The 27,881-nt window shown below is 33.5% G+C and overlaps 3 protein-coding genes across 3 annotated transcripts; 2 read left to right on the top strand and 1 right to left on the bottom strand.

Moving 5' to 3' along the window:
- Nucleotides 1-257: 257 nt before the first annotated feature.
- Nucleotides 258-4,037, top strand: LOC101207502 (BAG family molecular chaperone regulator 2). The gene is made up of 4 exons (XM_004143577.3): nucleotides 258-966; nucleotides 1,855-2,111; nucleotides 3,245-3,391; nucleotides 3,475-4,037. Exons 1-4 carry the CDS (start codon nucleotides 819-821, stop codon nucleotides 3,823-3,825), a joined length of 903 nt encoding a protein of 300 aa, XP_004143625.2. The 5' UTR covers nucleotides 258-818; the 3' UTR covers nucleotides 3,826-4,037.
- An 8,482-nt stretch (nucleotides 4,038-12,519) lies between these two features.
- On the top strand, nucleotides 12,520-14,056 carry LOC101207745 (dehydration-responsive element-binding protein 1B). Its single transcript, XM_004143656.3, has one exon. It carries the CDS (start codon nucleotides 12,647-12,649, stop codon nucleotides 13,247-13,249), a length of 603 nt encoding a protein of 200 aa, XP_004143704.1. The 5' UTR covers nucleotides 12,520-12,646; the 3' UTR covers nucleotides 13,250-14,056.
- A 1,923-nt stretch (nucleotides 14,057-15,979) lies between these two features.
- LOC101207248 (valine--tRNA ligase, mitochondrial 1) lies at nucleotides 15,980-27,758 on the bottom strand. The gene is made up of 20 exons (XM_004143576.3): nucleotides 27,472-27,758; nucleotides 26,924-26,980; nucleotides 26,586-26,755; nucleotides 26,425-26,497; nucleotides 25,923-25,988; nucleotides 25,741-25,824; nucleotides 25,177-25,254; nucleotides 24,984-25,067; nucleotides 24,753-24,832; nucleotides 23,790-23,847; nucleotides 23,251-23,553; nucleotides 22,979-23,149; nucleotides 22,473-22,672; nucleotides 19,648-20,050; nucleotides 19,308-19,559; nucleotides 18,716-19,216; nucleotides 17,572-17,663; nucleotides 16,837-16,936; nucleotides 16,520-16,665; nucleotides 15,980-16,374 (listed from the first exon to the last, which is right to left on the bottom strand). The coding sequence occupies exons 1-20, from the start codon at nucleotides 27,532-27,534 to the stop codon at nucleotides 16,218-16,220; spliced, it is 3,138 nt and encodes a 1,045-aa protein (XP_004143624.1). The 5' UTR covers nucleotides 27,535-27,758; the 3' UTR covers nucleotides 15,980-16,217.
- Nucleotides 27,759-27,881: the final 123 nt, after the last annotated feature.

Consider the following 27,881-nt stretch of genomic DNA (forward strand, 5'->3'; position numbering starts at 1 on the left):
AAAGTGTTGATATGAAAATTTGAATAGATTTTGTGATTGGGTTGAGTGGTAAAAAAAATAATGAGAAGGGTAGAGTACAAATAGGTTTTGTAGTGATAAATAAATGTGTAGTTATTACACAATAATGTGTTTTATTATTTATTTATTTTATGATAAAAATATATATATATATATTATACATAAAAAATAAATTTAATATTTGTAATGATTGCAATTAAGTTTATTTATATATCAAGCTGCAAACAGCTAAGTTAGCTGCCCACTCTCCTTTTTTATTACAAATTTATTTCATCTCTCTCCCTCTCTCTCTCTCTACTTTCTCTCTCTACTTTCTCTCTCTTCAACAACGAAGAGGGAAAAAATTAAACAAAGAACACACAACAAATTCTTTGTTGCTTTGAAATAATTCTGCCCTTCAACCTTTCTTTTCACATTCTTTTTTTTTTTTTTCCATCACTTTCTCCACAAAAGAGGAACCCATCCCCTGTTTCTTTTTCCCTGGAAAATCTGAGATCGGAGGTGGGGGAAGGAAGGAAAAAAACAGAGGACTCTGTTTTTTTTTTTTGTGTGTGTGTGTTTGTGTAATGCTGGAATTAGTGGGTGGCGGGGAAACTGGGTGTTTGAGGCCGTTGGGTGGCAGATCCGGCGGCCGGGGATCTGACATTTTTGGATTTAATTTGTAAATCGTGAAAACACCCAGAAGGGAGGAGGAGGAGAAGAAAGAGGGAGGGAAGGATGCTGAGAAGTAAGATTAGTAAAGGGGCACCGGCGGCGGCGGCGGCGGCGGCGGCGGGGGGATAAACGGAGAATCGAGGGGGATGGAGTGGGAAATGAGACCGGGTGGAATGTTGGTCCAAAAGAGAACCGAGTCGGAGAAAAACTCGGTTTCGGCTCCGAATGTACGAGTCCGAGTCAAGTACGGTTCGGTGTACCATGAAATCTCCATTAGCTCTCAAGCTACTTTCGGTAAATTTCCCTTTTCTTTTCTTCATTTGGTTTTCCTTTTCTTGTTATATTAAATTCAATTAAATCACTTTTAAGGCTATTTTTAAAAATAATTAAATTAAATCAACTCTATATAGTCTATTGAAAAAAAAAAATTCTATATTTTATAAATAGTTCTATTTTTTTTCGTCATTCAAGTTTCATTACTAGTTGTTGATTTAATAAAAATATTTAATTTATGTTACTTTTGGTGAATTTTAGGCAGTTTTGTAATTATTTGTTTTAAAAAAATTAAACTTATTTTTACTTTCAATTTTATATCTACATTTTTAGAGGCAGAAATAGAAAAATATCGTTGTATGTATAGTAAATAGTTTGTTTTTTTTTTTTTTTCTATTTTTAACCATTTTTTTATTTAGTAAATTTTAGTTAAATTCTAAAATTAAAAAAAAATTAAAATATATCTCTTTTTTTTAAGTTTTCAAAACTCAGTTAGTAAATACTCACACTCTCTAGACTTCAAAATCAAGCTAAATCTTAAAAACTTGTTTTTGTTTTATAAAATCGATAATAACCAAATCATCTTTTTATAACTGTTATATCGAAATGAGTGAAAACAGGCTTAATTTTTAAAAATATAAACGAAAAAATCAAACGACTAGGTTAAAAGAGTATCATCATTTTCCCAACTTCTTCTTCTTGATTTTCATCACCCTTTTAAGACAATAAAACATATATAAATGAATGGATACAAAAGTGATGTTTATAGACTTAATTTTAAGAAACAAAACAATTAGCAAACACAACCCTTTGAAACTTTGTATGGTATTTGTGAAACTTTGTATGGTATTTGTGAGTGGAATGATAAAATAGAAGTTTAATGTGAAAGAAATGAAATAATATATGCAGGGGAATTGAAGAAAATGTTGGTGGGGGCAACAGGATTGCACCAAGAAGACCAAAAATTGATATACAAAGAGAAAGAGAGGGATTCAAAAGCATTTCTAGATGTGTGTGGAGTTAAGGACCGTTCTAAAATATTACTTCAAGAAGACCCAATTAGTCAAGAGAAAAGACTTGTTGAGTTGAGAAAAAATGCCAAATTAGAGAAGGCTTCTAAATCCATTTCCCAAATCAGCTTGGAGGTTGACAGACTTGCTGGTCAGGTAAATTTCTTCACTAATTATCAAAACCTTTCCAATTTCCATTCTTTCTTTCTGTCTTTCGTTTCCTCTCATTTGCTTCTTACCTTACTCTAACATTTACATTCTCACTAAATACTCATCATCTTTTGTTTTATTGTTGACAAAAAAATAAAAGAAGAAGTTATAGTTCATTAACTTGTTCTGCTATTCTTCATTGTATTCACATGTTACTATTTTAAAAACCAGAAGCTAGAATTTAGTGAAATTTTGTGGTTATTAAAAGAGTAAATTTTGAAACTTTTGGACAAGTTAAAACAACACCACTCAAATGGTAACATTTTAAAAATTAATATAATAACTTCTAATAACTAAATTGAAATCAAACTCAAAAATATAAGAACTAAAAAAAGTGTAATATTTTAAAATACATGCACTAAATAGAAATTAAATCCAAAATTTAGCGACAAAAAAATTAATTACCAAAAGAACCTTTTAACTGGGTGTTTGGAACAAGTAGTTCTTATAATTTGTGTTTAAGGTGTGAATTACATTCATATGTGTTTGAATTATAAACTATTTTAGTTTTTAAAAAAATAGTAAATAATGTAGCAAATCATGAAGTAAAATAATAAATGCGGTAGCAAACTGAATTTTTGAAATAGTGTTGACTATATTAGTTAATTGGAGATTATAATGCAGTAAAGAAACGGTTATAGTATAGTCTTAGATAGAATGTTTGATATTTTGTAAATGTTGTTAAAAACTATAATTGAAGCATAAATCCAATAGAATTTTGGACACATTCCACACTAGTTTTGTTCTTTCATGATCGATCCATTTTAGTCTCAAATGGTCTCATTTTTGGTTCACTGGTAAAAGAAATAGGCATTGCATCCCCATTTACTTGTGTTCAAATAAATATATAATATGAGTTTGAATGTTTGAATGTGTACGTATGCATCTACATATACATGTACAATAGTCAAATACGTTAAGTAAGAGGAGTATTGAGTGATAGAATTGTAAGGAGACAATAGTTGATTTTGTCTAGAAAGTTTAGAGGTCCAAACTCATACTATTATAGATAAAAAGATGAGGGTCTTTTTTGTTATTAACTAAACTCCTCAAAATTTGTTCACAAATCATATATATAGGTTTCAGCATTGGAGTCAGTAATTGGAAAAGGTGGGAAAGTTGCTGAGAAAACAGTGTTGAATTTGATTGAGATGCTTATGGATCAATTGCTTAAATTGGATGGAATTATGGGAGATGGAGATGTCAAATTACAAAGGAAAATGCAGGTAACACTTCCAACTTTTTTTACTTTCATTTTCTCAACAAATTAAATTGTTACCTAATACCTTCATAATTCATGGTTTCGAAGGTAAGAAGAGTCCAAAAGTATGTTGAAACTTTAGACATATTGAAGATCAAAAACGAAAACCAAACCCCAACCCAAGTTCAGCAGAGGAGTTCAAATGGTTTGAATAATCAAGCCCAACCCCAAGAGAAGGCCAATGGAGTACATCAATCGCAACCGTCGATGGGGGATTCGTCATTGGTGCCCGAAAGGAAATCGACATCGGAGACAGTTGTTACTACGAGATGGGAGATATTTGACGCGATGCCACCATTGGTGCCAACCTCATCTTCAAATGCAGTCCCTGCAGCAGCAGCCAACAACAACAACAACCACCATGTTCAGCCCAAGTTCAATTGGGAATTTTTTGATTGAAAAATTTTCAAAAGAATTTTATTGTGTATTATTGTCTGATGTGTGATTGAGGTTTGTTACTTCTCTCTCTGTTGGTTTGATTTTTCTCTTCTATTCTTTTGTGTACTTATTAATTTTGGTAATTAGGACAATACCCTTTGTCATTAAGTTCAATAAATGGGTTTCTCTCTATACACATTTATCAATCCAACAATATGGTTTGCTATTCTCAACGTATATTCATTCGACTGTTTTAATTATCTATAATTCAAACGAATGTCTACAATAAATAATCATCCTTTTTACTTAACCGATAAGGAACTTTAATCACATTCCCACCAACAATTCTGTACTCAAATAGAGAATCAACCAATACTTCCGTCAATCCTTCAAATAGATATTTAATCTTCAAACTTCACTTAAGTGCACCGTTAAATCAAGCACGAAGTAGTCGTCCATCCAAATTACACTTAAGCACATTGTCTCTCTAGGTTCAACCATACAAACAATAAATACTCTAACGATGACCATCTTTTGAGGTTTACACTTCTTTGATCAACACTCTAATATTCTAATTTATTAAGGACGATAGAACTTTAGATATCTTCAAATGATTTCATTGTCCCTAAGAAAACTAGACACCAAACCCAGTTAAATTTGAGTTCTTAGTCGTTTTTAGTATTTATTTAAACCATTGAGTTTTGAGAAGATTTATCAAATTGTATAGATGTATGACCGGGAAGATTTTATTATGTGGTACTTTGAGATGATTAACAAATGAAGGGAAGTTAAATTTTGAATGAGTTAGCATGAAATTTTGAAACATTATCATAGCTATATGATATAGCCTCTCTTTCCATAATCTCAATGCTCAAACAATTCCTAATTATTTATTCCTTTGCTTCCATTATGTTTGAAGAATTGTTGGCAAAAAGAGGGGTATATAGCTATCTTTGAAGTGAATTAAGTAAATACTAACTAATTATATAAAGAAGGTAACTAAACAAATAATTAGGTATGAAATCCAAGTATTAATATTTCTTTGTATACAATGAGAAACAAGAGGGCACATATATATTGAAGGTGTAATTCGATGAAAGCCCATATTGGTAACAATTTGTTTGCATTTAAGGCTATTGGGTGACATTCAACATTAAAGTGAGGCTTTGTTTAGTATTGGTCCTTTTTCAAAGCAGCCCAGATGCCAAGAATCTAATAATAATAATAAGGATACCACCACACATCTTTCTAACCTTCAATTAATCATTCTCTTTAACCTTTAATAACTTTTTAAATTTAGTCTCTAGTAGTTCAGTTGATTTTGTTTAAAGAAAATTATTGTCTATTAGCATTTCAGAAAACGTAATTTATTATACTAAAACGTGTTCAACAAAGCTAAATAGATTTAGTTGAAATATAATACATGTTTACGGAGGTTAGAGTATGGTATTATTATATGCTTACTAGATTCAACATCTCATTTTAATTTCTCAAATGGAACTGTACACAGTTTTCGTCTTTACTTGTAAGATTTTTCCTTCAAAATAGATAGAAAATTTTCATAAATATAACAAAATATCAAAATATTTACGATCTGCTAACAAAATCAAAAACTCGCTATTTTTTAAAAATATTTCAAGTTTGTCATTCTTTTTCATCAAATTTTTCATCGTTACACGATTATGATATAAGTTCGTGTACAAAAAAATCTTGAAAAAAAACCATTTAGATTTAGGTAGACAAATCTAAACGATTTTGGTACTATCAAATATATTAAGTGTGCTAAGTGCTAATTAAACTCATGTTAACGGACACATTTTGATATTTTTTATTGAGAGTTTGTAGACTTTTTTTGTTTTTGAAATGATTTTGTACCGTATAAATATTTTATTTTATCAGTTTAGATTTTTAATTTAAGTCTAAATTTAGGGCTTATGAAAATGAAGAAAATGACATTTCTTAATCAAATGTCTTCCATGCAATCCTTCTGTTATATTTATAATTTAATTTCTTTCAAAGATGATACAAGAGGTACACATATTGCACAAAAAAAAGAAAGTATAAATAGTTAGAGTCTTAATTAGTTAATTTTCAATGCAACCGTAATAAGTATGAGATTCTCTCTCAACGAGTTTTAAACTTTTTTAGTACGAGATTCTCTGAGCTTCCTCTACGTACTTTAGTGAACGTTTACTTAACTTCTCTAACAATCACATAAGTCGACATAATTAATGTTTTCACCACCAATCCAATAAAAAGACGACTCAAAATAATATTCTTCAAATTGAGAACATAAACTCTTGAATGATATACCCCACGTAAAAACAAGAGAAACAATAATCCAAATTAGCAAGCACCATACACTGAGAAGGAAATGTAAATTTGCAATAATTAATAACACAGACAAGGAAAACATATTCTGCTGAATTATCAATTCATGATCACAGATTAGCCTATCTATAACAACAATTGTAGGAACATTCTAAAGGAAAATCTTAAGGTACAAAATGACAGAAAACAACTCTCACAACATCCTTTAAAATAAAAGATATTGCCAAGACCACATGTCTAACCTGCACTATTCCATTATGAACTTGTTCAAGCCATGAATATATAATAAGCATCTTGAAATATTAATTATTATGTATAAAATTTTGACTCTTTTTACTTAATTTTGTACGAGGGTTGTTGGACAATTACTTGTGTAGAAATATGCGTCTTTAGAAAAGATAAGCATCACAGGATCATTTGTACAGGTCCTTATATTCTTTTAAATCTGTTTAAATATATTATATGTTATATATTATTCAAAACACATTTGAATAAGATTTATCATGTGTATGAAAAGGATGTTACAGCTAAACTCTGGTTAATTAATCACATTGGTAATTAAAATATGATCAATGTTTAGTTTATGTGTGGAATTTAAATTAAATAATAGTACTTTTTCTTAGGCTAAATATGTATGGTTTTTATGATTGGATATTAACACAGTATATTTGATTAGCTGTGTGACATAAACATTTTAGCTAATTAACTAGGAAGAAATGGTCCGACTGTGTCAACAAACAGAATAGAGCTTAAACCCATTTTAAATTAAACAAAATTTTAATGCAATGCTTTCGACTCACCCATTAATTTTCAATTTTATTAAAATATTTTGTGAGCTTTTTCCAACTTTGATTAATTAGCATTACCATTGGAATTAGGACATAATTTTAAATTCCAATTCAAAATTGTTGAGTTTACATTTGTATGTATTGTTGTAGTAAAAAGTTTGTTAATGTGAAAACGTAATGAAATATAGATGATTACTACAATGTCCATTTTAGATTTTTAATTGATTAAAGCATGTTAAATAAATAAAAATAGTAAATAATGGAAGGCTAGTGAAATGGAGAGTGTTTGGTTCCATGTAATTTCATTTAATCTTCTCACCATATAATAGAATTACACTTGTTAATTATGAATTTTATAGGCACGCATTTTATTACGATTATGTATAGAACACTAAATAAAAAAGGTAAACACATTGGAGCCAATTTTTCATTTTTCAATTTGACAATTACGGTATCGTCGTGTTATATATATGTGTATATTTCTTCTACCAACTAGATTAGACTATCCAGTAATTCTAACCATCTAATTAATTAAGGATCGATTTAATTTCTCTATTGTCTGAGTTTTTTTCATTAGTTTTATGCACTTTATCATTTCATCATCATTTTTTACAATCAATATTCTTAACTTATATTGTGGACTGCATGATGATAGCTTCGATTGTTGTGTAATTTTCTTGTTCGTTGCCTGACAATTGCATGAAGCATTGAGCATTGAGTTAGATAGATTAACATGCTAGTAATTTAGTTGTGCACTGTTCTAATGATCAACTTTGAATTGATCTATCCGAATAATTAACTAGACACATACCTTAATACAATTAGGGTTGTCTATGGAGTTCTATTCAACTTTGACTTAAAAGTTAAATTATACAACACCCTAACTTTTTCTAAATCTTAATACAATTAGGATTGATTCGAGTTGGACATGCTTTTTTTCGAATTAGACTAGTTCAACTTTTAGGATGATTTAGTTAGCTCTTTTAATTAAATTGGTTAGTTGGGCTTGGTATGCGATTTGGTTTAGTAATTTTGTTGACCGCGACAATAAATTACGAACATCACAACACGCTTCATCTTGCTAAAAAATAAAATGCCATTTTTACGTCATTCACTTCATAGTTTGAGAAAATAAAAGAATCAGTATGATGTTCAACTGTAAGATAATTCCAAAGCAACCCAAACCCTCTATTTTCCCATGTCTAGCTCACACACAACTAATCATCTATGAAGCTAAAGGTAACCCCGTCAACACATTTTCCCCAAACTCTCCATCAACTAATTAACTATCAAAGCTGACAAAGCTCATGACAATCCCCCGTAGACACATATTTCCAAAGCTACTCCATAGTCAAATGACAATAGAGGTACCCATCTATTCTTATCACCGCCCGTTGGCATCAACCCTAGTTGTTGCCTTCTCAAGCAAAAAAAAAAAAAGAAAAAAGAAGCTTAATTAATCTCAAACTCTCTCCCACTAATCTATGAATAATCCCAAAATAAAATTTTAGATTTTATCTAGATAGAAAATGATAGACTTCTATCATTGTTTATCAATGTCACTGAGAAAAAACATATCATTATTTATCAATGTTTGTAATTGATAGAATCTGAAATTTTGTTATATGTTTAAATATTTTGTCAAATTTGTTATTTTTTACTATTTTCCAAATATATTCAAGAGCTCCCCATTTTTCAATTATATATATCAAGCTATTATTCCATCCACGTTGGGAACTTTCATTAAAAAAAAAAATCCACATTTCAAAAATAAGATCATTGATTAGTCGGTACTAGGGGTGTAAATAGATTGAGTTGGGTTGGAGGGACATTCTCAACTCAACTCATATTTTCAGGTTGGTTGGGTTGGCAACCCGAATAATTGGAGTAGTATTCCAACCAAATTAAAATATTTGTTGGATTGGGTTGAGCGGTGAAAAAAGAGAGGAAAAAAAAGTATTATATAACATTTGACCTAAATTTACCTTTACTAAATTAATAATAAAATATAAATATAAATATATATACATAATTCGAGTTGGGTTAAGTTGAACTGAATTTTTCAATTCCAAACCTAGTACCTAGCTCAACCTAAAAAATTTTAAAATTTTCAACCTAACCCAACCCAAATTTTAAATAATTAAACTCAACTGAATTCTTATAATATGGGTTGGATGATTCGGATTGTCGAATTATTCGAGTTATTCTTACACTTCTAGTTGGTATTCCAACCATTATTCGAAAGAAAACGAATTTAATATATTACATACTGCGTGTGTGTATATATATATATATATATATAAAAAGAAGAAACAAACAAAAAAAAGGTGAGAAAGACATTTAAAAAGTAGTAGTATAAGATCCAAATTTAGTTGAAATGAAAAAGATGGGGGAAGTGAAGAGGAAGGTGGGTTTAGGTTTAAGTTTGATGGTATTATATGGATATGTTTGAATCGGTTGGTTTGAGTGTTGTAAGTGTCAGTTTAACAGTTATTTGCGCGTGAGATTGAGACCATTGAGATTTGGGATTTGACAAACCCTACACACCCACTTGTTTCTTCCTTCCTCTTTTCCCAACACCTCTCCTTTGATTCTTTCTCATTTTTCTTTTCTATGGACTTAGTCTCAATCTCTCTCTCTCTCTCTCTCTCTCCCTCTCTTTTTCTTTTTCTTCCTCTGCTTTTCAGGAATAATGCATCTCTTTCACTCTCAATATGTTTCATCCCTTTTCCACTTTCAGGACACACACTTCCATTTCTTTCATTCCTTTTTCTTTTCCATTATTCATCACTTTACAACTTCAAAAACCATAATCATCTCTCTTCACTCTTATTCCACCTCGTACCCACGTGTTAAATGAAAACCACACAATATCATTCTTTAATCATCACTTTTTCTCTTTTGCTTCTAATTAACCCCATTTTAATATATATTTGCACATGTTTCTTCACATTAAACTATCCAATATATATTCTTAAGTTTAATTTCACAGTATATATAAGTTAAATAAAAACAAATTTTTGAATAATTTAACAAAATTGTACCCATCTACAAAATTTTATTGATATTTTTGTTTAAGATTATAATAACGTGCGTACAAATCAAGAAAAGACTTAGGATGATGTTTATATGAATAAAACATGTTTTTTAAAATTAGAAGATTGTTTGATTAATTAGATTCAATAGAAGTACTTATGAATCCTATGATGTGTATATTTCTAAAACGTTGAAAATGAGATATTTAATAATTAAAAAATATGTATTAGTTCTAATATAAATTAATACATATATTATAATTTAAAAGGAATAAGATCAACAAAAACATTAAGATGATATCAACTATACTGTTTCATAAATCAAAATAGATTCTTCACCGTACAACACGTTTTTTCTTCAATTTAATTAATTATTGTTTGTTTAACCATATATTGGATTCCATTATTAATATAAAACAATAGTGACAAAGGAAACAAACATGTTTTTCATAATGGAAATGGAAACATGAAGTGAGATATGGACATGACCAAGTTGAGAGCCTTTGAGGAAGCATCCCTACTACCCTTTATGCCATTTCTCTTCATTATTCAAACAACGCCCAACTTGGTAGTTTAGATGTCAAGAAAAATTCTAATCTTAGAGGAAACATTTTTGTTTCTATATCTTTATTTCTAACAGCCTTTAAGCTCAATTTTCCATACTATTATTTGAATAGAATTAATCCATACAAAAACATGAAAACCAATATCTTCTCATAGTCAAATGAAAACCAATAAGACCACATTAATTAAGTTCAAAGAACAAAAGATTGTAGAGAATAAGCTAAAAAAAACAGCTAAACACAATCATAAAAATCAAAAGTAAAGAAAAACGTTCAACATGGCCACAAAAGTTTGCTTAATGTTTGTAAAGTGATGTATAATAATAATAATAATGAGAGAATGAAGTTGGATGAATTTGGAGAAGCTCACTTTTGTTTTAGGAAAGTGATTAAGAACTTCACTTTCATCATAAGCTTCCTCTCCCAATATATATTTTAGTGCTTAATTAATTTGCTGTATATTATTAAGCTCACGGCCACATCCAAAATAGAATCCATCAACATCTATAAACTTATATTATATTGAATTGATCTCATACTTTACATATTACACTTCCAATGTGATAATATGATTAAAAAAGAAAAAATGATTTGGATTATAATAATTGATCAGAAGAGGAAGAAGAAGAAAGAAGAAAAAGAGCACGTGGTGGACGCGTTTCCGCGGAAGGGAATTGTAAGCGTGTTGGCAAAAGGAGGAAGTGTGTGACGTTGATTGACGTCACTTCATAAAGACAATTATTTGTCTCATCCTCTCTTTCATCCTCTCCAGAACCTTCTTCCCTCTTCCTCACTGCTTTTATTGCATCCATCCTTCTTACCACCTTCCTCTTCTTCTATATCCATTTTCTCTTTTCTTTCTTTTTCATCTTTTATCGCAGAATCTAAAATACTCATCATCTCAATGGATAATAGATAAAACAAAAATGAAACAAACATGCACTTCACTTCTCTTTCAACTTCAACCTATCTTTTCTCCTTTTCTTTTTACTCTAAATTTACATTCCTCGTACCAAATTTTGAATTTTTCTCTTTCTCTAACTACATCTACCTACTAATCTCTACTACCTCCACCACACCTAATTATAATCTTAAGGTTTCTTTGTTTCAACATCTTTTTGGGTTAGGGCTCTCTCCTAAACAGCTAATTAATTGATGCTTCTTTCTAGACATATTCACATCATGTATCATCCAACGTAACATATATTGTTAACCATGACTACACCAAACTTCACTATCAACACACTCACTGTAACATAGTTCTATGTGCGTTTATAAGAAGAGTCTGCAAAGTTTTTTCACACTACCCTTCACCCAAAATTAGGTCTACCATGCACTTCTCTCTTCCACCTTCTTTGGTTTTATGGCTTTTTATTAATATATGTTGCTGCTATTTTTTTCTTTCACAAGTGGAATATAAGTGACGCGCCTTTTACATGATTTGTTTTTTTCTTTCACGTTCTATTATATATAAAAGATGACTAGATCAGTGTATATAGTGTAGTTACGTCTTATAAAAATCTCTTTATCTTTCAATCTATTAATTTTAGAAGAATCGTGAAAAGTAACAAATTTAACAAAAATATTTACAATATTAAAAAATGTGCCTATATATATTATTTTTAAATATAAGAAAATGAATAGAAATTTGAGAATTTATGATAAGAGTAAAAGGGTGAGGGGGAGGGGGAGACAAAAGGGAAAATGAAAGGAGGGGGGAGCGATGGTTTGATTGGATGGGTTTCCTAAAAATATGTCTAAAAGAGTCAGTATCAGCGCCAGCTCATACATTCATTCCCTTACAATCCCAAGTCAAGAAGTGCCACGTGTCACATCAACTTGCCCAACTTACAACTAACTAAAAAAAACTCCATCCCCCACCCCCTAATTTTCCCTTTATTTTCAAATCAAACTAACAGCCTGTCAATGCGTCATCCTCTGCCCCCCCCCCCCAACTCCGTGTCTTCCCATTCCTTCTTATAAATATAAAACCTCAAACCCCTCCTTCTCTCTCTGTCCCACAAACCTCACATTTTTACACTCACACCCACAAAGAAAAAACACTTCTAACTTAACTTACACTACTTTATATATATATATTATACACACACGTACATATACAGTTATGGATTTTTCTGATGCTTCTTCGTCTTCCCATCGTTCCACTCTTTCCGACGACGAGCTTCTTCTGGCGTCTCGATACCCCAAGAAGCGAGCGGGGAGAAAGAAGTTTAAGGAAACTCGTCATCCTATTTATCGTGGTGTGCGACTGAGGAATTCTGGTAAGTGGGTTTGTGAAGTTAGAGAGCCTAATAAGAAGACACGGATTTGGCTTGGAACTTTCCCCACTGCTGAGATGGCTGCTCGAGCTCATGATGTGGCTGCCATCGCTCTTAGGGGAAGGTCGGCTTGTCTTAATTTTGCTGACTCTGCTTCCACGCTTCACATTCCGGCTAGTGTTGATCCTAAGGATATTCAGAGGGCTGCGGCGGAGGCTGCCGAGGCATTCCGGCCGCAGGATGATGAGTTGACGCCGGCGGTGGTGGAAGAGGAGGGGTTTTATTTGGATGAGGAAGTGGAGTTTGGGATGCCCGGGTTGTTGACGGATATGGCGGAGGCAATGTTGTTGCCGCCGCCCAATTGTGTGGGGAATTACGACAATGACCACTTTGGGGCTAATTCTATGGATTTTGATGCCGACATGTCGTTGTGGAGTTACTCCATTTGATCATACACGTCAATTAAATTGACGCGTATCGTTAGGGGTAATCTGGGGTTTTCTCCCCATCATCTTTCTTGGTGTCAAACTGCCAAAGCCAAAGTGCCTAAGGAAGAAATTTTAAAAAATTAAGAATAATTATTTCTTAAATTAAAAAATTAAAACAAAATAATTAAATAAATATAAAGTTTCTGTCTGTAAATAATGTTAATAAGAGAGTTTTTTTTTTCTTTTTTTTTCTCTTTTTCTTTTCTTTCATTTCCTTTTTGCTATAAACTGTTGAAAGAAAAGAGCAAAACAAAACCACTTTAAGTAAATTTGGGCGATCTTCAAGCTAAATCCATGTCAAACGATGTCTGCTTTGAGCATGGGTAGCAAGTTTTTGGTGCGCCACATAATTGCCCTTTTTACGGTTAACATATAGGAGAAAAACCATGGACACATAATCCCCTCTTTGTTGGTTGAATAATCATGTTACTATAAAGTGAAGATTCATACAAAAGCGAATGAGGGAATCAGTCTCAACCAGGAAGGAACGACTGCCAGTTTTGATGACATTGGAGACTATTTTGCAAGTAATTAAGTGTCCATTAGTTTACCCAGAAAGAATGAATAATAGCAGTTTCGATGGCGTTGTAGATTATTTAGTACTGAGTAATTAAGAGTCCATTAGATTGAGTTATCTTGGTTCCCCCAAAGAGTGTCAAAATTTGTACTCGGCAGGGAGAAGTTTTGTTCACCTAGCTAGTATCTGTAATTTATACCTAATAATAATTTATATATCCTATATATATGTTATCCTAACTTAAGACTTTATTACTAATCTCACTTAAGCTTAGACTAGCAATTGGAGCAGAGGATTTAGTAGCTAATCGGCTATTTAACTCATTGCGATGATCTCTTCCATCGTATCACACAATATTACTTTATCTAACTACTTTGAGTATTTGGTTTTGTACTTTTCTTTTTATTACGTTCTCAGACTTCGAACTATGTTAATTACTTTTAGTTTTCACCATTAACATAGATCATTACAACAAGTTTAGGACTTTATGATTAAAAATATGTTAAATTGTAATATTTGCATGATACTGATCCATTAGAATGCATTCTGATTTGACAGTCAAATGAGCAGATTACAAGTTATGCCAAAAAATATATAATTGGTCAAATAAGTACTAAAAGAGTACTTGTGGGGGTGATGTATTCTATTGTCAACATTTATTTTTTGTCCAATTGGTTATATATGATCATATATCATTTTATCCAAAATAATACATCTGTCATTTTTTTGTCTTTGTAGATAGAATAGCAAACATTATCGGTTGTATAGATATTTATTAAACAAATTGTATTTAAGAGGAGCTGAAGAACTAGACGTACAAAGATATTATTTGAGAAGTAGTTGTCATAGTCAAAACAATTTGGCAGCAGTAGACTAGCAAGTGCTCCATATTCTGCTGTAATTGAACTTCGTAATACCCTCTTGTTTGTTCATTTGCTACCTAAGATATTTTAGGATTAGGTCCCAAGTATATGATAAAATTAGTTGTAGTCCAACCCAATCAAAAGTATTAAGGGAGAATGGTTGTGCAAATTTATGAAATAAAGAGCCGTTGATTATGTGGGGAGCAAAGACTGTGTAACACCCTTTTAGCTACAATCAGATTAGATATCAATGGAGAATGCATCGTTTTCTATAGTTTACTGATAACAAATTAGGCAATATTTGGATCAATTAAATGTGAGATATAATTGAAGAGCTCCATCAATTGCTCTGAAGGGTTGAGCCTCCTTGGAGAAGAACATGGTAGGAAGTTCAATGAAAAACATACGAATTGGAGAAGTTCTAAGCAAGGGGGAGAGAAATTCCCATTTACACACCATGAATGCAAATGTTGGTGACTCCAACCTACATAGGATCAAATCTTGAAACTGCTAGACTACTTTCTGATCGGGTAATCCCAGTGTTTCCTTGGCATAATTAGGTAATTTTCTTCAACCCTCTCTTGCATAAACTTATCTCCATGAATTATAAATTCTGGAGCCTCTGTCATGTGACCAATTCCTCTTCCTTATTTGCATTCTTCTCTCCTATATATTGGATTGAAAAAATTTGCATCGCCAACGGCAGTTTCACCCCAATTATAGGCAAAGGAACTATTCCTCTTATTACAAAACTTATGTTGCATCTTGTTCTTCATAGTAGTAAAATCTCTAAGGACGCTAACTGTCGTGTTGTCTACTTGGAGAAGACGATTAAATGTGTAGGATGATCTTGGCAGTCTCTATTACTTGGATGAAGTTTCAGCTCTATAAACAAAATTCGAGTTTGAGCATGAGAATTAAGAATAACTTTATGCTTATAAATGTATCTTTTTATACTAATTAAATTAATTTTGAATTATTAAAAAATCTAAATAATTAAGAATAATTTTAAACATTTAGTTGGATTTTAGAATTTTCCTACCATCCAATCATGGAAAATAAATAATAAATTTTGTAAAGCTCTTATGCCACACAACACAAAGACGATGACTTCCACTATCTCCAAATAAAAATAGCATATTCACCCACCATAAAATAAAAGGTAAGAAAAAGAAATTTTGTTCTAAAAGCAATAACATTTAAGAAGTTTTGAGTCACGGGTTTAGAAGAACCCAGGTTTCATTCCAAATACAGATTTAGAAGAATTTATAAGAAAATCTATTACTAAAGTAGCAATGCAAAAAGGGGAAATTTTGAATGAATAATTAGTACGTAAAAAACCCAAGCTTTTTTCGGTTTAATATGAATGGCATTATGATATTACTAATGTACCATGTATAACAATCCCCTCAAAAATGGGAACTTACAATCAGAGACTGAATTTAGAATAAGGCTAATAAGAAAAAAAAAAGGACATATTGGCCAAAATGGGCCAACTCCCAAATCTAAGAAAAAGGACGTAATGGTTTTAAAAGCGCTTATTGAATCTTTATCTGTGAGCTTTAATATGTAGCCCTGCTTCTTCAAGAGACAAAAGCTCCTGCATAAGGGAAGCTAGCTTATTCACATTCTCTTCGTGAATCTGCGGTCGAACCTTTTCTTTGTATCCACTTGCATCCATCATCTTTTTCAACTTCTCCTGTTGCCTGCACCACGAAAATTATTGATCAAAATGTCACATCATTGTCCATGCATTTGCACATCAGTTCAGTTCGTTTGGTACAAATGAGTCCGGATATAATAAAAGGGAATGTCAAGGTATGGAAAAAGGTGATGAGGCAACTGGCTTACTTTTTAATTTCATCCATCTTTTTATTGATCTTTTCAAGCTCTGCTTCAGCAGAAATGGCTCCTTGAAATTGGAGATAGACGGAAAGGTTTTCATTTACAACAGATACTGCACATCCAACCGGAGCAGCGTCGTTGTCGTTGATTACCTGAACAGTAAATGTACCACATGATGGAGAACAGATAAGCATCACATGAGGCAAATAGCCCATACTGAAGATGAATAAAATGAAGTAGACATAAAAGCGTACATCCCCAACAACACAATGTTGTGGGATCAACTTCAATGATCAATCTATAACTTGGGGAGGGCAACATACTGTTAGTGATGATAAATTGGCAAGGGTCACTATTTCCAACTTGCGTTTGTTGATGGTTTCAGCAACTGCAGCGTTGCGGGGGAGCACATAGCCAGGTCTCCTGAATTAAATTAGGACAGTTGATAAGGAATAATCAAATAAGTCATGCTATGGTAAACACATTGTCAATTTCATTTATTCTCTGAAACACGTTGTAAATTTCAAAGCTCAAAAACCCCACCCAACAGCCTAACAGTTAACTGAACCATTTTTCCGTACTTATCATCTCAATCTCATCCACATCTTCCTTGGTATTTGAATTCAATGACATCTCATGACATTTAGAATTAAACAGCTACAGAAAAGTGTAGCTTCCATGTAAGTATGTTAAGATACCGTCTAACAAGGAAACTCAAAGAAATACAAAGAACACAAATAGTAATATATTGCAATATCATAAGTTACAATATATCAATAGTCTTTTGAGTGCTATTTCTCTCTCGAAGTCCCACAATGAAAATTCTCACTAAATTGATCCCAAGAAAAGTGTTCAACGCCTTTATTTATAATGAAGACACCCCCTGACTAATTACCACAATTTACATACTATTATACAAACCCTAACAAGTCCTCTCACAAAGTAAACCAGTGATTTAAATAAAATAATGACACAAGTTTGCAGACTTTAAGTAAACAAATAGATAGTATTATTTTTCAAAGGCCAAAAGTGGAAGAAGAATGAAATTGATAACAAACCTTTCACGGCTTTCTTTTGCCAGTGACCTTAGAGATCTAACAGCCGATACTATAAGATCCATCTCATTCTCCACATCTTCATTAGTCCATTCCTGGAAGATTGAACGATTGTGATTCATATCAGCAATTTTATTATAACAGATTGATAATCATGCATCTGATTGGCCAAGTAATCAGCCCTTTCAATTACAAAACATCCTATCCCAAGACCTAAGTTAACTCCATTAAGTCATAATCAATGTCTAAGAGGTGCATCATATGCAAATGCTCTAATGATATAGAACCAACCTGCCCCGTAGAAATATACTCTCGAAACAATCCACATATCAAACTCAAAACCATGGTGTTTTCCACCCTACTAGATTCACTCTGTATTGACTTTCAGCTTCACCAACGCATGGTGTGTAAAGCTCAAGGGACAGGTGGGGAACCTTATTAATAGCAGCTGAACAGGCGGATGATTTGGGCAAGAAGGATAACAGAATAGAGAATAGTAGAGAAGGCTAAGTTAGCTAACAATCTGCCTTCACTAAACACCAGCGCTACAGAGCCATTCATTACAAAGAACTGAAGAGACAAATGAAAGAAGAGAGTAGAGAGTAGAGACATTAGAAGAAAACAATTGATTCTTTTGTATTCTCCATTGAGATTATACCGGTGGAGCAAATTAGATTCCTACTCATTTTTCATTTTTATTACTTGGGATCTCTCAGTATTGAACATCTTAAATTGTCTAAGATCAGCCCTAGACAAGATACTGAGCTTTGAAGCTAGCAACCACTTACAATTAAGAGACGGTGTTTTATAACTATGATTATGAAAGGGATCTAGTTAGAATAAATGGGGTTATTGGTAGAATATTAGGATGATTATTAGGAGCAAATTAGTAAATGGCTAGTAAGTTGGTTAGGGTTATAGTTATAGAAGTTTTGGGTTGAGAGGAATGTGATGTATTTTGTGGGAATTCCTTAGTTGGAAATTTGAGAGAGTCTAGCCCTTGCATTTGAGCTGTATTGTGATGGAACCTCATATGGCATGCATGCTATCAACAAAAAAAAACTAACTTCATAAACACAACCATGCTATTAACAAAGAAAAATTAACTTCATAAACGCATCCATGCTATTAACAAATAAAAACTAACCTCTGTCACCGATGGATAGTCACATATCATTATTGATTCTGGTCTCGTACTATTCTTCGGGTAAGGAAGACGTTGCCATAGCTCTTCTGTAACATAAGGCATAAATGGGTGAAGCAATCGCAACCCATTTTCAAGACATAACCATAATGTATCTTGAGCATGACTCCTTGCGGATGCAAAATCTGTCTCATTGGAGGAAAAGTACGGTTTAATTGCTTCAATGAAGACATCACATAATTGATACTGCCACCAAGAATAGACAGCAGTAGTTGCATCGGAAAACTCGTATGATTCCAGTGATGAAATAGTTCTGGATATTGCCTTGTTTAGTACCGACAATATCCACTGGCAGCTGAATGGTAAGGCATCTGGTGTCACATTCTTGTTTGGAACATAATCATTTCCAAGCTTACTCATAGCAAATCGAATTGCATTCCATAATTTATTGCACCATTGACGGTAACCAACTACTCTTTGGATATCCAAATTTATTTTATCAGACTGATAAACCAAGACAGAAAAAGAGAGAGCATAATCAGTATCAGTTACACAGTTTGTACAAACAAACAAAAATGTACAACCAAAGACAAACCTGAGCAGTATATGAGATCAATGCAAAACGAAGAGCATCCGCACCACATTCAGAAATGCCATTAGGGAAGTCCTTAACCTGTCCTTCCTTGGCAATAGCCAATTCTTTGGGGTCCAAATTGCCCTCCTCCAGCCTTTTATGAAGGCCTTCAAGAGATATCCCATTTATTACCTCAACTGGATCAATGACATTTCCTAAGGACTTGGACATCTTGCGACCATGTGCATCGCGAATCATTGGGTGCAAATATATCTAAAATAATCAATTAAAAGTGCATTTGTCACAGATGATACATTGTTGGAAGAAAAAAAAATCTAGCATGTGAAAAATGTTCCATTACCGTCTGAAAAGGTACATCTCCGCCTAACGTGATTCCTAACATTACCATGCGAGCAACCCAGAAAAATATAATATCATGACCCGTTTCCAGTGCTGATGTTGGGTAGAATGCCTTTAGATCTTCTGTGTCATCAGGCCAACCTAAAACAGATAATGGGAAGAGCCCCGAGGAAAACCAAGTATCAAGCACATCAGGATCTTGTGTTAAATGGAACTTCTTTCCTGCATAAATTCGCTTAGCCTCCTCCTCAGCCTCTTCCTCGTTTCTGGCAACCACCCAGTGATCATTATAAGCACCAAACTCCTTCAGTTGATCATCCTCTAATGCTGCATACCATGCAGGAATCCTGTGACCCCACCAAAGTTGCCTTGAGATGCACCAATCTCGAATGTTATCTAGCCACCTGTAGCATACAATATATATTAGAATTATGTTTCACATGTCAGATAAAAAATATAGGGGTAAATTGCAATTCTTTCACTTTAGAATAATGTTTATGCTCGTGTATTCTTCTATTTTTTCTCAATGAAATGTAGTTTTTTTCATTTAAAAAACAAGGTAGAGGTCAATGAAAACCCATCCCAAAAAAAAGTACAAGAAACCAAGAGCTACCGATTCTAGCGATCTGATGGAGTATGTAGAGAACTTACAACAAGAAAAAGCAGTAAAAAGAAACCAAAAGGAAAGAATACAAGGACATACAAAAAAAAAATGTGACCTCTACAAAAAGAAGAGGGGAGTCAGGGACTAATCCAGCAAAATAGTGCCTATAGAATAGTTACGGAAGAACTTCATAGTCCAAGCCCAAAGAAAAACCTTAAAACCAAGCAGAGCCCAAACATCACTCTGCTCCTGTCCAACCCTCTTAACACACTATTGTTCCGCTCCACCAAAATTTCCACATCACTCTGCTCCTGTCCAACCCTCTTAACACACTATTGTTCCGCTCCACCAAAATTTCCACATGATTGCACACCGCCCTTTACCATAACAAGACAACCCTTCCCAGAAAAGGGCAAATGAAGGAGCAACTCCCTGATCATATCTCTAATCTCCTTATGATGGGCAAGCATCAAACTAAATCTTTGAAAGAATAAGTTTTGAACATAATCCACAAACTAACATCTTCAAAGATTGTGATCCACGTCTTCCATAGAGAATACACAAAATGGGCCTATTAACAACATCCTCCTCAAAGGTCAAGCCAGAGTGTTCACACGTCCATGTAAAACTTTTCAAATAAATAATTTCACATTATTAGGAATCTTAATCCTCCAAAGGGTCGGAAAAACAGACTCGCTAAAGGAAGAAGAGTCCATCAAACATCAAAAAAATAAGAATTACAAGAGAAACTATTCCAACGGTTAGGATCTCATATGCAAAAATCCCTTCTCCCATTCCTAAAATTAACCTACCCCAACAACAACAATAGACAACATCCACGGCTTCCCTATCAAATAGAGCAAATGAACCGAAGGAAAAGGAAAATAAGCTTTCCGAGAAAGTAAGAAATCAGAAACATTATGATTTTTAAACAAGGATAAATGAAATGGGTGGGGGAACAAAAAGCAAAGAGGAGAGGACCATCCCCCACCCGCATGTCTTCCTAGAAATATGTATCCTTATTCATCCAACCACACAAATGACAAAAGGAAGAAAGATGGGTGTTCATTAGAAATATCCCACCAAAGATTCTGATAGGTATCTGTAATCCCACCTTAACAACCACTCTACAACATGGGGCTCATACTTGCTAACAATAACCTTGTGAGCCTCGCCTTTCCAAGGCAAGGCGCTAGACCTGCGCCTTAAGCCTAGGCCCACACCCGAGAGGGCTTTTAAAAACAGAGTCCACCAGAATACCTCTTTCAAAGGAAGGATTCCAACTAGGTAAGATGTTACCTAGAAAATAATTACAAAAAAGCTTTGATATTGAACCCCAGAGCCACACATGAAATCTCACTAAGGAACAAACATCATAGAGGACTATATCACTACTTTTGAACACTATTGTTCCTCTCCCCTCAAATATCCCATAATACAACACACCCCAACTAGCCACAAAAATGGCTTTTCTCTTTAAAAGGTAGATGGAGGAGGAACTCCTTGATCATCGCATGAATATATCACGGTCAGGAATCCGAACATCAAACTACTGCCAATAAAATCTTCACATAATCTTCATATACTAGCAATGCCAAAGGAGATGATCCAAATCTTTCTCCATCTTCTGACAAAGAATACAACAGAAAGACCCCATTAACGTGGTCACCTTCCTAGCAAGCCTATCTAAGGTGTTTCACACGTCGAACCAAAACTTGCCAAATAAAAATTTTGATTTTCTTACGAATCTTAGTCCTTCAAACCAGAACAAAAACCGACTCCCTAAGAGGGAAGGGATCCAACAACTTGACCAAAGACTCTAACAAGAAAAGCCTTCACTAGAATTAAGACTTCAGACACAAATATCTCTCCTGCACTCATCCAATAAAGAAAGAAGAGAGTCAACCTTCATCATTTCCCTATTGGACAGATGATAGCAGAACCCAAAAGAAAAGGACAGTTTCCAGCCCAAACCAAGAAATCAGAGACTGGGCAAATTCTTTAAGACAAATGATGAAGGTGAGAGAATGAAAGCAAGTTCACAATTGTCCAAAATGCCTACAGCCTATAACCTAAAAGTGAACTCATCCAAATATCCATTTCCATAAAAATAACAATAAAAAAATGATCCAATATGCCTAGCCAGAAATAACAGTTGAAATCATGTTCACAATTTTCTTTTAAGTGAAAAATGGAAGAAAGAATATTAAAAGAAAAGTAACCTCTTCCAGTCAGCTGAATATTGTTTCGGTATGATATCAATTTTTTTGCATTCATTGTCCATTGCAGCGTCAAGACTCTGCTTTGCTGGTTCTTTACAATTAACATACCATTGAGGCTTTATCATTGGCTCCACAACATCATTGGTCCTTGAACAAAGGCCAAGACGCATTTCATTATCTTTAGCACCCCTATAAAGACCCTACAGACAGAAGATAAGAAGAAACAATTGGATGATCATAAATAAAGCCACTATACATCAAAGGTTACTGAAGTATAGTTCTCAGCTCTCAAATGAGCCACAGTAGCTCTCTCATCGAGTAACTCAAAGCAGATTTATTACAAGAGCATTTTAGTTTCATCAGCAAAATATTTTCAAGTTTCTACAGGCCAGCATGAAGGGTTAATTAAATATATATTTACTTCAAAATCAACAGTTCCAGGCAAAATTCATTAGTCATTAAAATTCTAGAAGAAAAAATTCATCAAGCTAAGAACAGAAGAGTACCTTCTTCTGCAAGGCATCGACTACCATCTCTCGGGCTTTAAAACGTGGCATTCCTGCAAACTCTGAGCCACCATTGCTATTTATTTTACCATCGTCAGTAAAAATATTTATAAACTCAAGGTTATGACGCTTTCCAACCTCAAAATCATTTGGGTCATGAGCAGGTGTGATCTGCAGAGATAAGAAATGGGGGAGGGAATTGGAGAAACACTCGTATCATGGAAGCAAAATAACAATATGAAAATAGTCAGACTCAAAAAGACAATCCCTACCTTAACAGCGCCAGTTCCAAATTTTGGATCAACAAGAATTGCATCACAAACTATAGGAAGCTTCCTTCCATTGAATGGATGAATAGCAGATTTTCCATGGAGATGCTTGTACCTCGTGTCCTCAGGATGAATGGCAATTGCAGTATCCCCAAGCATGGTCTCAACTCTAGTAGTGGCCACCACAATCTCACCCAATTCCCCTTCTAGAGGATAAGCAAACGAAGTCAAAACACCAAATTCCACAGGGTTCTCATATCCTGGAACCTTGAGAAGAGTTTTCTCTTTGATATCAATATAATCCACCTAAACAAGTACAAAAGTATTAAAAAACATAAAATGCATTGATAAAAGTATAACACATCCGTTTTTTTTTTATGAAAACAACCACTTTCATTGAGAAAGAATGAAAGAATACAAGGGCATACAAAAAAACCAGACCACAAAACCACCTTTTTACAGAAAGGGGGACCAACTAAGTAAAATGTTGCCTATAGAAAGTTAAAAAAAGTTCTTCGAAACTGTTATAGCATTTAACTAACCTCAATATCAGATATTGCGGTACGCAGGACACAATCCCAATTAACTAAACGCAAATCCCTGGAGGAAAATGAAAAATAAGTCATATCAATCATATTGCAGCATTAACCAATAACTATAAGTACAGTATCCTTTCCAGAAACAAATCTCAGGCAAAAATAAACAGTCAAACTTTTCCTAAAGTGAATGCACACAGCTTTAAGTATCTGTACATGCCAACTTTGATTGAAGTAATATAGATGTACTTCATCATGTAAGAACAGTGGGCAACATCTGGCTAGACCACAATGCACCATCTTTCTTTCTTTCTTTCTTTCTTTGATAAGAGAAGATACATTAACAAAACAAAAAGTAAAGTAAAGTAAACAACCTTAAGGCTGGAGTAGAGGAAACCCCTCCAAACATTCTTTTTTTTCCTCTTAATAATGATTCTTAACATCAGAGCAAGTTTATGACGACATTCTTTCCAGTAAGGCAGTGAATAAAATAATCTCTAACGACACTAGACTGTCAAACTTTTTGGAAAATGAATCCAGAAACTTTTAAATATCTGTACATGGTATTAGAGTAATAAAGAAGTACTTATTTCAGTAAGCAAGTGGCCAACAGAGGGATTAGACCACAATGGCACCACCATTTCTTTTTCTTCTTTCCTTGATAAGAAAAGGTACATTAAAAGAAAAAAAAAAGTAAACAAACTTAAGGCTGTGATGATTTTCAACATCAGAGCAAGCTCATGCAAACATCAACCATAATCCTACAGAATTATCATCTAATTTAACCAAATCTGAAATCAACAAACTTTATAGGATATAAATATCAAAGGTGGCAACTAAGACTCACTCATTACTTCCCAAGGCATCTGAACTCATAGCTTACCAATGTACCCATTAAGTACTTGGTAGTTACTTTCCCAAGTCCACTAATTACCTTCAAAATTCAAAATCAACTAACTTCACACATACCTATAAATAAGTCCATTTTTGAACAGCCTGACAAAAGCCTCTGTGACAGCCCTCGATCTCTTCTCATCCATTGTGAAGCACTAAGAACAAGAAGGTAGCAACATTTATAAAACATAAGCTAACAAACAGAAAATTAAAATCTAAAACAAAACATTGAGGTTGATCATGGCACTAGTACTGCCCATAATGTAATATCAACTCCAATTACAGCAGAAGATATTAAGTGTTTACCTCACGGGTCCAATCAAGAGAGGCACCCAAACGACGCAGTTGTTTTAAAATTGTACCACCATACTTGGTTTTCCACTCCCAAACCTTCACGATAATTTTCATGAAACCATTTAGTAAAAGGGATGGTGAGAACCAGCTTATCAATGAAAAATCAAACCAAAGAAAGAGGAGTTAATGTAGAGTTCAAACTAACTTCAGAAATAAATTTCTCCCGACCAAGATCATGCCTGGTTAAATTCCTTTCTCGCATTATCTTCTTTTCTACAACCACCTATAACAGGGAAAGAAGTAACTTTAGGTAACTGCCGTATGTGTGTAAGCAGATGAAAATCAAAACAAGAAAAGACCAACTGCTACAGCAAGATTATAGTTTACTCATCAACACAACTACAAAAGCACACAAAAAGTGAGATGTGCCATTCTGGATAATGATAAGTAGCAGATGCATGGTTGTGGTTCTTTCCTTGGATAATAAGCTTCACCTTCCCTAACGGATCATGTAAAGCATACATGATGCAGTAGAAAACCCAAGAGCATGGTCCATTACATCAACATCACTTAAAGTGCTCTTGCTAAGAAGCCCTCCTATAAGCATAAACCTTTATCTAATTTATAAATTCAATCATAGTTGTTCGAAAAAGTAATTAATAAATTCATTCCACCATTAAGGAAAAAACATTATTGTCATGCTTATTAAAGCAAGACCCATCCCATCAATGTCAAAGGAAGTGAAAAGTAAAACAAAAAAGGTGAAAACCTGAGTAGCTATCCCAGCATGGTCTGTCCCAGGAACCCACAAGGTGTTGTATCCAGACATTCTCCGCCATCGAATAATGGCATCCTGCATAACACCAAAAAAATCACTTGGAAGAAAAAACAAATTCTCACAGTTGTATAAAACAGTAGGAAGAAAATATTTGTATATGCATCCAACAGCACCTCGATTGCGGCAGTAAGAGCATGACCTATGTGGAGGGCCCCAGTCACGTTAGGTGGGGGCAGCACCTGCAAATTAAAAAAGTAAAACAGACCATTGAAATTTAGTTTTACTATACTAAGATTTAATTGATAAACATATTTAAATCTATATAATGTAAATGTGCTAATTTATGGAAGTCAAGTCACGTAATTTCTTGGAAGAATGTGGTGGTAGCATGTAGGAGCGCATACTACAATTTTCGTGCAGGTAAGAAACATAAAAAAAAATAATAATAACAATAACCAAAAGTACAGTCATGAATATGATATTCGCTAACACAGATTTTAACCATAGACTTTTGGTCGAAAATATGAAGGGAAGATCCATCATATGATCAAAGGAAAAAAATCTTAACTAAACACTTCTAAGTAATATGGAATTTTGTCCCCTATCACACAAACACTAAGAAATATCCAAAAGGACGTTCTTATGTTATAAACTTCCAGCATTAAAGAATCTCACAATTACAAATGGCGGCTTGGAGCTTTTAGCATCAGCAACAAAATACCCTGATTTTTCCCACCACTCATACCACCTAAGTACAAAACAAGAATTTAACAAATTGCATCAATCAGATAATATACAATTAATCAAGCCATGGAAAGTCATAGAACCACACTTACGACTTCTCCACGGCACTCGGATTGTATTGCTTAGCCATCTGCTGAGCCAATAGTTTCTTTTTACCAAAAGGGGTGTCAGGATCAACAAAATCCTCGGCATTTTCTTCATCTCCACCTCTTCTGGCATTCTTCTTCTCACTCTTTTTAGGAGCATTAGATGTTTGTTGGGCCTAATATAAATTGGAAAATATCAAAACTCAAACCATTAATTCCTCTATTTAGAAAAATAAATGACACAGCAAAAAGAATTCTGGCGGAAAACCAAAGAATGGTATCTTCAACTGCACTGAAAAGCTTAATATCCTTAATAAATAATATAAACCATAAATAAACATTACCTGCAGCTTCAAAGCTTTCTCCAAAGCCTTTTTCTTTTTCAATTCTTTTTCTCGTGCCTGTCGAGTGAAGGTTCATCAACTAACAGATGTAATAATCAACAAAATTTCTTCAACAACATAAGACATATAAACTACACAAGAATGAATGTTATCAGATGCTAAGAAAAACTTTATCGAAGCTAATTCAGCTCAGACACAAACATGCAGTGCCTTCAAAGAATTCAGTTTTTTCAGAAATAAATTCCAGTATAATATTTTCAAAGCACATTTCCCTGGGATATAAACAATTAAAACTAGGAGAATTCAACTTCTTAGAACAATGCAACTGTGGGGCGAAAAAATTCTACAATGAATGACAATGAATTTAAAAAAAAAAAAGGTAAAATCCCTTTCAATTGGATAGAAGTAGGAACAAACAGTCAATTGAAATAAAACAAAATAATAGCAATAACACTATACCAAACTGCCAAAAAATTGCGCCCTTTATACACTTATGAACGCAGACATAAGCAATAGAATCAAGGATAAATAAGAAATGGGGAAGAAACCTTTTCTTCCTTCTTCTTCTTCTTCTCAGGGTCTTCCATTTCAGGCTTTTTGCCCGGTTCCATCTAAAAAAAATGAACCAATCACCAACCAGTGTCTGTAAGAAGATATAGAGTGTGAGACGGATGGGAGGCGTCTGCGATCTTATCGGAAGGCTGAGACTGCGGCAGCTGAGGGCAGCGTGGTGATGGGAGGGAGGGGGCGGCTTAACGTGAGATAGGGTTTAAGGGAAGTATACAAATTAAAAGAAAATTAAAACGATAGCTTTTTCTTTGGTACAAAATATTGGAAGAAATGAGAATTGAGGTTTCTTTCTTTGTTTCTTTTTTTCTTTTTCTTTTTTGTTGGTTTAATGAAATAGTAAATATTGGACTTTTTGTGAAGGAATAAATACTTTTTTTAGTCGTCAGAA

Source organism: Cucumis sativus, chromosome 5, assembly GCF_000004075.3.
Source record: "Cucumis sativus cultivar 9930 chromosome 5, Cucumber_9930_V3, whole genome shotgun sequence".
NCBI classification, from domain to species: domain Eukaryota; kingdom Viridiplantae; phylum Streptophyta; class Magnoliopsida; order Cucurbitales; family Cucurbitaceae; genus Cucumis; species Cucumis sativus.

Bases quoted from the DNA above. Each gene is read 5' to 3' on its own strand.
- LOC101207502 (XM_004143577.3), top strand. From the start codon at position 819: ATGGAGTGGGAAATGAGACCGGGTGGAATGTTGGTCCAAAAGAGAACC. The intron at 2,112-3,244 runs GTAAATTTCTTC...TCATATATATAG, and splicing joins TTGACAGACTTGCTGGTCAG to GTTTCAGCATTGGAGTCAGT. The intron at 3,392-3,474 runs GTAACACTTCCA...ATGGTTTCGAAG, and splicing joins AATTACAAAGGAAAATGCAG to GTAAGAAGAGTCCAAAAGTA.
- LOC101207248 (XM_004143576.3), bottom strand. From the start codon at position 27,534: ATGGAACCGGGCAAAAAGCCTGAAATGGAAGACCCTGAGAAGAAGAAG. The intron at 19,217-19,307 runs GTTTGTCTTTGG...TTGGTTTATCAG, and splicing joins TGATCTCATATACTGCTCAG to TCTGATAAAATAAATTTGGA. The intron at 16,375-16,519 runs GTAAGCCAGTTG...TTCGTGGTGCAG, and splicing joins AAGATGGATGAAATTAAAAA to GCAACAGGAGAAGTTGAAAA.
- LOC101207745 (XM_004143656.3), top strand. From the start codon at position 12,647: ATGGATTTTTCTGATGCTTCTTCGTCTTCCCATCGTTCCACTCTTTCC.